The sequence below is a fragment of the Falco punctatus genome (genome assembly GCF_963210335.1).
Source record: "Falco punctatus genome assembly, chromosome: 2".
Classification (NCBI taxonomy): Eukaryota; Metazoa; Chordata; class Aves; order Falconiformes; family Falconidae; genus Falco; species Falco punctatus.
Window position 1 is genome coordinate 110627021 of NC_137581.1, and position 12464 is coordinate 110639484.

Here is a 12464-nt window from a genome sequence, read left to right on the forward strand (position 1 = left end):
GAGATACTGGAAGCAAGAGAAGGTTCCTACCTTCAGACTTAAAAATCCAAGGTTAAATCAGGCTGAGAGCCAGCTGGCAACAGTTCCCTCCCAGAGGGTTTTCAGGAATTTCCCCTGGTTCACGAACTGAACTCCCCCAGAATAAAATGAATAGGGGAAGGCTGTAGAAAAGGGGAAGAGTCTATATTTGCAATTCCCAAGTGAGTACACTAAATTAAGAGAACTACCTCCTCTCAGAGTTCCAAACAGTACAGTACCATAAAAGGGGACAGATGCTTCCTTAACGAAATGAACAAGGCTCTCAGCAGAGGTGAAGGTACACTATGTTTCACACAGAAGAGCAGCAGCATTTAAAGCCCTCCGTTACCACCAAAGGCAGCTGAGCATATCACACCTGGAGGACAGAGAACCACGAAATCCACTGTTTGCTTGGGGAAGGAGAGGTTAGTCAGATGAAACCTGAACAAATGCAAACACACTGTTGGTAACTGGCAGTTTCATTAGCTATAAAAACTTTAGGTTAGTGAATGAAAAGCTAATCTGGATCTTTATGCTTTAATAAGGCCCTTTCAAATTTAAACTCTCTATAAGTTACGATGTAAATAAAATTATACTGCACACACTTAAAAGACAAGGATGTGTATTGACACTAACATATTAAAATATGATATAAACTGCAAATATGAAATATCATCTGTATGCTTTGTTTATATCACATTGGGAACACACGTGAGCTGTTGTTTAATCTCACCTTAGCTGTAATTGCCAAGGAGTAGAATTTTTGTAGCAATGTGTGCAGGGCACTTACACACCCAGAAAACCCAATGCCTAGGTACCCGATTAATTTAGCAGAAACCAGAAAATGAACTTAGGAAAACAGCCTCATATATAATCTTAATTAAATACAAGCCTGATTAAGATGTGCTATGGAAAAGAGAAAAAAGTGATAGAAAAGTTAATGAGTGAGATTTTTAAAAAAAATATTTCTTAGGCATTTCTGATAATTGAACCTCTAGCATCTTTGAAAAAGAAAGGCAGAGCGCAAACAACAAAATGTGGACTGGATTTAATTGTATCTGTATAAGTATCAGAGCAGAAACGTCACGCCAATTCTGTTATGTGTAGTCCTTAACACTGAACGTACACCTTTTCCACCTCCAGAACTCAAGGAATTCCATGCAAGACAGATGAAGTGTAGTAGCAGCAACTTAAACAGGTGGATAACCTGAAGGCTATGTCAATCAAGCATCAGTATATGTCACAACACCAGATCAAAATTTTACGACTCCAATTTAGTACCCCGTTCTACCTTTGTCAGGAGTTGCAGTAGCAGCACAGAGGTAGCAGCAGAAAGCACCGAAGAAGGTGTGATGGACTTGAAAGTTTCTAAACCAGAATCCTGCAGGTCCTGAGACCCCGTAGGTCAGTTCAATGGTGCTCAGGAGTTAGTTAATACACTGAACTAAGGCAGCTGAAATAGGGCAGTAGTTTCCTGAAACTGCTGGTAAATAAAGAGAGAGTTGTTAAAAACTGGAACTGCAGTGCCTTAAACTGACACAGCCAGATTCACTAGATTGTTTGTCAAAGGATTTGAAACAAACTGAATTTGGGCAAATTAAATTCCTCTGGCAAGTTTGGTTGTTTTGTTTTTTTTTTTTTTAAATCTCCCACAATTCTATGAATTTGGACACAAATGCAAAGCCAGCCAATGACTCAAGAGTAATCATTCACTGCTCAGCTGAGCTAAGACCACATTCTCGGTCCACCCAGTTGTAGAGCAGAAATTGTACGACTGTCACTATGAAGGTTTAAGCTAATGAATTTTCCTGTGTGACTACGTGTGCAGCCTCATCTTACCGTGGTCTCTTTCTGTAGTTCATTTCAGGAGTAGGAGTTACTTGCTTTTTCATGCCTCAACATATTCCAAAAAACAAGGCATTACAAGGAAAACTTAATACGTAGTCATTAAGTTGGGATTTTACTTTTGGGTTCTACAAAATGACCGCTTATGAAGAAGGCAAATTTATAAATTAGTTTTTGATGTACAACTAGAGAATTAAAGCAAGATTATACTGATGATGAATAAGTGGTTTCTTACCTTGTAACTACAGTTTGCATTCATATTAGAAAACAGAAAAAAAAAAATCAGTTTTCAACTTCTAAAACTTTTCTGTACAAACAAACAGCAATTAAAAGGATATTTTCCTGGAGTTTCAATACCCACTCTGTAGTCCACATAACTTTGATATGGATGGAAGTTGAAAATAAAAATGAGACCTGCTCTCTCAAATGCTATGACCTTATTGGATTCATGCTTTTCACTCACAAAGGCCTAAGAAAGAAAGGGAAGAAAAAAACCCCAATACAATATTTTATTTCTAACTGAATTAAAAAAAGAAGAAAAAAAAAGAAAAAACCTATGGCTTCTATATCTTATTTCAAGTAAAAATGTCAAACATTCAAGCATAAGGGCATTAACATGCAAAATGAAATTGTTTACCTATGTGATGTCTTATAAAATTTTTGATTCCTAAACTGTAGCTTAATTTTTATAAGGCAATATAAAATTAAAGAGGTAGGAGCACATTAGGTACAGAGCACTTGAAAAGATCTTGCTTATAGACTGGTAATATGGTCTTTTTATCACACTTTCCTCAAGCAAAAAAAAAAAAAAAGATTCCTTTCATGAACCCAAATCTTCAGTCTACTTGTTACGGGGATCTGCATCACACATACTATTAGTAATTAGAAAATGAAGCACTGGCTATGTTTTTTTGTTTGTTTTGTGAAATCTATGTGAGAAATAGCTTTGATAAGCCACATTAAATTGCTGTACATACCACCTTTGTTCTATTTGCTAAAGCCATTAATAACAAGACATCCATTTAAAAAAAATATCTTTAAAGTGAATTATGACTAGCGTGACATAATTAAATACTGAGAAATTATAATAATTGAGTTGCTTTGATAAAAAGTATAATGCAATATTTGGGTTAAACCACGCAAATACAAAAGTGACAGTCTGAAGACCAGGAGACTATAACTTACACTATACTGGGAGTGTTTTCTCAGTAACAGAAATTATTTATGTAAAGTAAATAGTCAGAACAATTTACACTTTCCCAAGGCAATCCTTGGATTGGATTACAGACAATTTTATAGTTTGCTTTATCCAATCTACAGTTACTAACTAAAAATAGCAAAAATAACAGGAAAAGAGCTTGCTATGAAGCTAAAAGGAGACTTTCAGATTTCTATTATCTATGGAACATATTTCAGTGACATGTTTTGACAACTTGAAATATACGGTGGGGCATTACTCAGTGCATAATAAAGTGCTGTTTAAGATTTCTGCATGCAAATTTGGTATTGTTGTTATTCTGAACATGTACCCAACTGGTGACTAAAAACTTATCATTTAGTATATACAGCTTACCGGGGGAGATGCAAGCCAGCCAAATCTTTCCTCCAGTTTATTCATATCTCTATCAAATGCGTTTAGGAATCTATAGCGGAGAAGATGATCCTCAGTAAGATTAAACTGTCTTCTGGCATAGTGGTAGCTCTCATTATTTCCTTTTCTGGGGAAGTCAAGCCATTCTGGATGTCCAAATTCATTGCCTGTATTTAAAAATATTAAGGATCTGTGAAATCACGTGCTAAAAATACACTACAATTGCAGAAGTAGAAAGGAAATATACTTTACAAGTTTTAAATTCCAAAGAACACTTCTCCATATATAAATTGTCATTTTATTATTAGAATGTCTTTCGGAATTTTCATGCTTGTTAACAGGTTTGTTTGGCCAATAAAACTACCTGAGAAAAATATCCATGCACTCCAGGGGAAGTATAAGGTGGTGAAAGAATTATAAACTCTGTGCTAGCATGCCATGATTAAAATTTTCTCATTCCCATCCCTTAATAAGGGCAACAGAAATTCAGTCAACCATGATACAAATTTTAGAGTCACCATGAAACTTAAAAACATCACTTTAACGGTAGAAATCCATTGTTTTAAGCACTTAGCAGAAAGCAGCGCTACCATTCACATAACCACAGAGACAGAAACCTCCCATTGTATCAATTAAACTTCAAACAATCAGAAGACCAGTTGGAAGCACTGTAACAACTTTCTTTTTACTTTTTATCCTGGCTATAAATACTGTTGCCATTGTTTCCAGTGGTATAAAAATAACTACTAAAAAGATGACTTGAACTGTGGTTCCTCACACCCTAGAAAAACTCAAAAAGACCTCTTTTTTTCAAGTAGCAGGATAAGTTATAGAGAGCAAAGCACAACGCTTAACGAGGACACATTCAGTATTTCATACCCAAAAGAAGTGACTTAAGGGGCGGGACGACGCAGGGATCTAACAGGGTGCATCAATTCAGCAACCTGGCAAGGGCAGCTCCTTTTCCAAACGCAACACTCAGTGTCACGAGCACCAGAGACACCTTTCAGGCTGGGGTGAATCTCGCTCGGACACTGAGCTCCTCTGCGCACCCACCAGTTCAGGTCCCTTTGAGCGTGTGTAAACACCGTTGCATTTCCTACAGCAGTAATGCTTCACCAGTTTGCCAGTCCTGATTTCTAGCCCACACAACTACTGAATAGACTTCACTTTAAGACAAGGAATAGGTTTATTCAGACTTAGATCACGCTTCATTAAAAGAGACGGGAAAAAAGTTGTATTTTAATCAAGAAAAAGCTTAGCTTCTTTTCTGTAGAATCTCCGAAGCAAACCTCAGCTGTCAAGGGTAAAGATTCGCAGCAACACCTCATTTGGGACTCACTATTTTGAATTATTCATGTATCCAAGGTTTTCTTGTTTTATATACTGTCATTATTACAGTTTGAGACAAATCCAAATGGACTTAATGGCTCTAACTTGTGCTATAACCTGCTGCCTAGCAAGCTCTCAGGCATTTTGGGCTATTCATGTTACACAGGATTAAGATGTCTAAAGTACCTTGAAAGTTAAACACACATTTCAAAGCCTATGATAGCCGATTCCTCACAAACATCGCCGAGATTACGGATATCACCTACTCACCATAAAACTGAGGCAACAAATGGTCCAGCTGGAAATAGGTATGGAAAGCAATATGATCAAATTTAAGAGGGCTTCTACTTTTTTTTTTTTTTTTTTTTTAAAAAAAAAAAAAGACTCAAACACTTCTACAAGCAGTTCCTCAAGTTCTGTCAATAAACTGGAGTTCTGTGGGCAGACGAGGGGCAGGGATGCTGAGAGAAGACGAACGTGTCCTGGATGGGTACCCTGCGTGTGCAGCCTCCATCGCTGTCTCGCACAGCCTGCGCTGCCTGCAAGGCCTGGAGGATACGGTCAGCAGTGACCGCTATGAATTTAGATTTTCCAAGTGATTTTTGTGTATTTCCATGCTTCACAGGAACAATGAACAGAGAACAAAGGAGAAAGGCTGCATATATACTTAGGAGAATCCTTCACAGCAGTACGTGTTTTGTAAACGAACTGACAAGTTGTAAATTAAATTTCCCATTCAGAAGCTAAACCTCTAGATTTCATATTCAGCTCGAAAGCAGAGACAAATATAAAAGAATCAGAATCACAGCAGGACTTTGAAAATGACCTTGGAATAATGCTGGACTGAGCTCTTAAACTGCGCTAACAATGTGGTATGGGAAACGAGGAAAGATATTGCTACGAAACAGACACTGTACCTAACCAAATTCAATATTCTCTTAAGAGCCGGGCAAGGTATTACCTTCTTTCATGATCTGCGCGCTATTGATAGACTACACCAGGTAGCTCAGTTAAAGATAGAAAAAAAACCATCAGAAAGTCAGAGATTATATGTGTCTTGAAGATAGCCAAGGAAATTGTACCTATTTGTTCAAGAAAAACATAAAAATGGAGGAAATAAGAAATAGAAGAGAGTGAATAAACTAAACTAGCCCATCATTTCAATAGCATATTTCACTGTAAGCAGAGCACATCTCCATGTTTATACCATACACCGACGCGCCCACCTCCACTCACTTTGCCTATTTCCCCACCACAGTAACTATAGTGCTATTGGAATGCTGTGGTTTTGGTTTTTTTTAAAAAACAACAGAAGTGCAGCAAAATGCAGAAAACCAGTATTAATTTCCTAACCATTATTAATGGCCACGAAGACAAAAAAAAAAGAGATTTAACACAATGCAGCAACTTGATAGAAGATTAAATTACTTGCTGATGTCAGAAAAACACGTTGAACATTTAAACAGTGCTCGCACTTGAAACATCTGTTTCCATGGGCACCTTCTGGACAATGTACTTGTGAGCTTTTTGTACATGTTTCTTGATTTCTTTTTATAGAAAGAAAAATAGAAGTTCATAAATTAGAGCAGAATGAATTCAAGTAGGCTTTTTGGTTATGTTTTTAATATATGGTACAGGGAAAAGTAACTTTAAGATGCAAGCAGGCCTTCCAATAACCTCCCAAGAGTGCTTCTGCACTGGAGATGCATTAAGGCTACTCATCCTTCAATAAAAAATACATATCTGATACTATTTTTTTTAATTGCTATTTTCCCCTAATTCGTAATGAATGAGGGGAGGGTCTAGGAAAGGGAAGGTCCAGATAACTGACCAACACTTACTTCTAAAGGTAACTAATGGTACCTGCGAAGCATGCACTGTCCCCTTCCCCATATTCTACTCCATTTTTTACAAGAATCAGCAACATTCAGTTCTTGACGATTGTGAAAGCCTCTAAGCACAGAAGTATTACTCAGATTTCTCTTCCTGTAATTAATATGCTGTTTGATGTAAAGGTCCAAAATACAGATTGACAAGCCAGCTGCTATAAATGACACAAATCAAGACAAAGGAACTAATGTGGGTGAGGCAGAGAACAAAGCTGAAATTAACTCAAATTTTGATTAAAAAACCAAAAGAAAACAACAACAAAAAGATCATTGAAGTGCAACGCATACTAACTTTATCTAGGAATTAATTCAAGTTTGCCATTTCCTACTTATTGCGTATATTAAACAACTTCACTATGTACGAGCCTACAAGATCACAATTTCAACAAATAAATTAACTTCCTAGTACTATAATGAAAATGTACACCACACTTGTTTATTAGAACAAGTTAGAAATGCATTTACACCACAAAGTAGTTATGTTGATGACTGCTTTGAAGCTGTGCGCCACAGGTCATTAAAGTTTTCTTGATCTCTCTTCTTCAGGCATCTTTGCTAGCAATTCTCTCTTCTCAAGAAGTCAGGCTAAGCAGAACTGAAGGCATATTTAAAAGATGCAGCAGGCAGTGTCAAGAGATGCCTGTTATTTTGGTTTGTTTGTATTTTGAATTAAGCATGACATTAAATACTTTAAAAGCAGTTAAAGCAAGTAGTTAATTTGATACATCAAAGGTGAGAAGTTTAATTAGGTGTATAAGGCTGAACAAGTTTTTAAATGATCTAAAATACTATAAAAAGATCCTATTTAAACCTGATAAGCTGGAGCCTAGACACTTTGGGACAGAATTTCAACCCAAGTTGCACCTTAAAGTATTTCTATCATAGTGGAATTACAACAATTTATGCAAGCCAGATAATCAACTCCCCCAGGAGTTGCAACCGTTTTAACTTCACTACCTTTGTGAACAATGATGACAATAAAACAACCTGCAGATTATACACAGAATCAATGTAAATCAGATGTAGACAGCATTTGGGCATTTATCATTATTTCAAAAAATAAATATTTCAAACAATTAATCCTGATTTTCCCAAGTCATGAACCTTTTGGATATTCCACAATTCTGATAATTTTATTTACTCATGTTTGTACCAAAACTAGTTCTTGCTATTCATACTACCAAATCCAAATAAAAATCTCCATACTGCCTTTGAATTATGAGAGAATGAGCTTCATTACAAACATTAATTTAATCTTGCCATCCATGTAACAATGCAATAAAGTGAAATTCATAATGGACTACTCCTGAAAGACTTGGGTTAGATGACTTTGAGACCTCCGTATTTTTTTAACCTCTCTAGCACTGTTATTCAGTAACATATTGGCCCAGTAAAGACTAACCAAATCAATTCAGTTTAACAATGATGTCATAATTCCTGCATCAAACACAGGCTAGAGGAAATCTCATGCATGAGGTAATGGTGGGAAGAGAGGTACTGGTAAATCCAGGTTTGTGAGAAAAGTATTTTTCTCCCGTTTTCTGAAAATACCAGATATTGTTTCCTTCCAATCTATGGTAAGACAAAAATCAGGATAAATACCGTATTTGTTTTGAAACTCGGATCTTCCGTATCTCCTACAGGAGTAGGGAGTGGACACAACCTTGCCTGTATTAAATGATCAAAGAATGTATCTCTTCTGCTGTGATACAGTCATGAAAAAACACAGGCATGTCTCTAATGTATCAGAGACATAGAAAGTAAAGAGTCCTTACAACGGTACCCTAGCTCACGCCAGGGATACAGCACTCTACCCACAGGAGCTGACAAGAAGAACCAGGCCAACTACAGAATGAAATCTGGAGGAATTTCCTGGGATGTCTGACCTGTTGCTCCAAGAAAAAAATCTCTCAGTTGATCTAGAAATGTAGTTTCTAGTTCTCCCACCAGAATAACATTGATTTTATTTACATAGCACTGCACGAAGGCTTCTATTATAATTACTTTTACAGCCTCCCTTTTCTTCTTTAGTACTTCTCTATCTCAACTGTTACCACAGCAATCTCAATCACGACTGTTACCTTTCCCCCTCTCCCCTTACAGACGATACTTCACACATTCAGCTAACATGGAAGCCTGTACTACATTTTCACACAGTCAGCATAGGTAGGTAGCACTTTTAAATTTCCTGCCTATCATTTTAATATCCAAGCCTTTAAATAATGAACATTCTCCTACTAAGGTTTTAAGCCTCCCTCTGCCCTGAGAAATTGTGAAGAAAATGATGGTAGTCCTCTGCAACATCATAAGGATCAAACCACAATACTAACTGCAATTTCTTACAAATTCTATGATTACTTGTTGAAGCTCTGAATTAAAAAACAAACAAAAAAAACCCCAAACAAACAAAAACACACATCAAGAAAACCACCCAACCAAAGGCAAATCACTTTATATATAAAAAAAAATCTTTCAACATAACCTGAAATAAATTTTCAGAATGTTATCCTTAGATATATGAACCAGCTTTTTGATAACTATATGTAGCTGTGAAACTTTCTGTGTAAGATCGTTTCATAAAAGAAGATCTGTGTGTTGGGGAATATCAGCTCTGGCAAAACCTTCATTGGGGCAAAATATTCTTCATCTCTTCTTTTGAGACTTTTATATTGAAAACTTAAAACTGGGTCACAGATAAACCGCTTATGGATTCAAAGAATTTGGGACCACAGGTAGGGTGTAGGAGGCTTGCTTGTTACAATCCTGGAGACTCTGCAGATGACCCTCCTCCCTTGACTTAACTGTCTAAAATTAGTTTCTATTCTTACTTTCTAAGAAATGAAAATGTAGCTTTTCAAATCATAACGATTAAAGAACAGCATAAAAAAAATTACGAACCCAAGTAAACTGTGCGTATATAAACACATTCATGACAAAGCTTTTGGCAACAGAAAGTCGTACAACATAGCTCAGCAGGAAAATGTTAACTTTAGAAGCTATATTAATCTAAGTGTTTCATTACTTTTTAAACTTTTATAAAAAGAGCATTTCTGGTTACTGACCTTTTCTCCTCCGAAAGAGATACCTTTGTAGTACACATCACTTATAATAAATGCCTTTTGTCAAAGCAAACAGATCAGCCTTATTATTCCCTCAGTCATTAAGGCAAACAGGCACAGGTTAATACAAACAAATCATCCAGGAAAGCAAATATTTTGCTATCAGAGACTGTTTAAATTCAAGAGACTTCATAATTTACTATTTTTTTTTTTTAATAGAAGCTGACAAATCCTTCTGAGCCTGTGTTCTTACAAGATACTGTACTAAATTTATACTACTGTTAAAGATCCAGTACTCTGATTTTCTTCATTTAATATACCAGCCTTTTCAAATTACATCATGCTATTGCTTTTTACACAGGTTGTCAAGCCAGATAAATAGTTAATCTTTACTTGTGAGCAGATGTCATGAAGTCGTTCCTCTCTATGAGACAATCTGGGTTTTTTTTACACATATTGCAACCTGCAAGATTTAACTAGCTTTTTTTTTTTATACTATAAAATATTTAGCTGACCAAAGCACTTTCGAAGTTTAGTGGTATTTCTAAAATACTCTCTTTGAATCATATCGATTACAATCTGTTCCTAACACATCCTATTTAGCAAATAAGGAAGGAACAGAAATTCTATTAGAAGACATTTCTCCCACCCAGTTATGGTACGTTCTTCTCTCCCGTACATCTTCATTTTAAACTGGAAAAAGCAATTTTTCAGTTTACTGAAATTTGAATTCAGTAATTAATTTACTGAACCAATATGTAATCAATTTACTGAAAACCGAGCTCAAGAGGAAAATACTGTTGTAAAGTAAAAGAGAAACCGAAGAAATCAACTCCCATCTCAAACTTCTCTGAAATATGTTTTACTTAATCTCAGATAGATTAATTCCCTCATAGTCCCCATCTTCAACAATCTTCTTTTAAATAGCTCTAAGCCAGCTGATGGACCCTCGTATGCCATAGCCCAAGAGGAGCTAGCTTGGTTACCCAAAGCTCTTGCTGTCTTACATGTCAGGTGAGATTTTGATAACATCTAAGCACAGTTCACCCGCCTCTTAAAAAATATTTCAAATGAAATATATCTTCTGGATTGTGGTATACGAACAAATGACTTGCTTCTCTCCCGTTCCCCCTGCCTATCAAGGCTGGCCTGTTTTCAATTATTTCCTACTGATGTTAAAAAGTAGGAGCTACCATACTGTACAATATTAGAATGTTGATAAAACAGTTCCAAGTTCTTAAAGGAGATAATTTTCCAACTGTTCCAACAAGAGTTTTCACCATACCAAAGAGCATTCTTTGATCCTGATATTTCAAGCGTACACCTCCCTTTTGTCAGATCAAGTACACAAAACCCCAAGTAACAGGAAAACAAGCAATTCTGCTCCGAAGCACCAACTCTATACCTGTATTAGGAAAGGCTGGATGGCTGAGGAGCTTGCTTACATGGAGGAGTACCCAGGAGCAGACACAGTGGACAGACTATGGCATTGCTTGCTATGATTTACTTTACCTTTCAACAGAAGGACAGTGTATGATTGTTATGCCAGCATGTTTGTATTTAGTAGAACTATATTTACGCAGAAAAAAAAAAACAACAACCCAACATTCTCTGGAATAAATAATTCTTTCATTTACTTATATGCAGTGCTCCATCAAAAGAGTATTCAATGAAATATTAGTAGTGTCATTGGTAAGAGTATCCAGTTCCTAGGGGCGGATGAATGTTTTCCCTTGAATTATTTAGTGAGCAGAGCTAAAGAGTTTCTGCAGCCTTGGTAAAAATGAGGGACTGACTCAGACACTGAAACATTGCCACTATGCTCTATGTGTAACATACCTGCACACTATACATTATTTAGTTAACCACTTGGAAGAGCTCGCTAAAATATTTAGAAACAGAAATGTTCTACAAAACATTTCAAAGGTTAAAAAAAACCCAACAAAACAAACCAACAAAAACACCCACCTCAAACCCACAAAACCTATGACAAGAAATTTCCTGAACAGAAGATGTGGTCAGAGAAGTTCCAGCTAGATCTTTCGGTGTGTGTATTGACTGGTACCACAACTGACAGGTTAAAAACCAAATCAAGGACCAGACTGGAACAGCAAAAGGTCACACAAAGATGGCAAACATTTTGCCATAATATATTCAATAAACAGCGGTCATCTTACTGGTGTCAGAAAGTCCAGAATTTCATCCTCTAGTTTTGAAAGACTAAAGGATTATGTTGCTGAAAAAGAAACAAAATGTGAACTGAAGAGATCATTTGAATAGTATTAGATAATAGTAAAGTTCAAGCTTTTCATATGATGCAAATCAAAAAAGAAAGTTCAGTAATATACTGTTCTTGCTATAAGAAATCCAGTTAAAATTAAATAATTATGCATTTGTTAACAGCACAAAACAAGAAAATTTGAAATTAACATTTGGACTAATTAAAAAAGCAGCTCATAAATTAAAAAAACAAAAACCAAAGAACAAAAAACCAACAAAAAGCTACCAGGTTGCCTTTGGAGGCTGAGCTTTCAGCAGAAACTTAATGGCACTACAGGGAGGACAACAATAGATGGCAAACAGCAAAGATATCTGGGAAGACAACTTTTTGCAAGACTGTAGTGTGTCAGATGTTCTTGCAATCTTCTCATGCCAGCTGAATATTAAAGGAGTTATTAAATTTCTCATTTATTCACAACAGAAAACTTTTTAAAGTGACAGATGTCAGGG

General features: G+C 36.1%; 1 protein-coding gene across 4 annotated transcripts in view; it reads right to left on the reverse strand.

The window, feature by feature from the left end:
* Window positions 1–12464, reverse strand: part of GBE1 (1,4-alpha-glucan branching enzyme 1) — a 168737-nt gene that overhangs the window by 22613 nt on the left and 133660 nt on the right. For all 4 annotated transcript variants that reach the window (XM_080374521.1, XM_080374522.1, XM_080374523.1 and 1 more), the window contains exons 13-14: window positions 3437–3621; window positions 2202–2332 (exon numbers count right to left, since the gene is read on the reverse strand). In XM_080374521.1, coding sequence (XP_080230647.1) covers window positions 2202–2332; window positions 3437–3621 — 316 coding nt within the window. The remainder of the gene's footprint in view (window positions 1–2201; window positions 2333–3436; window positions 3622–12464) is intronic.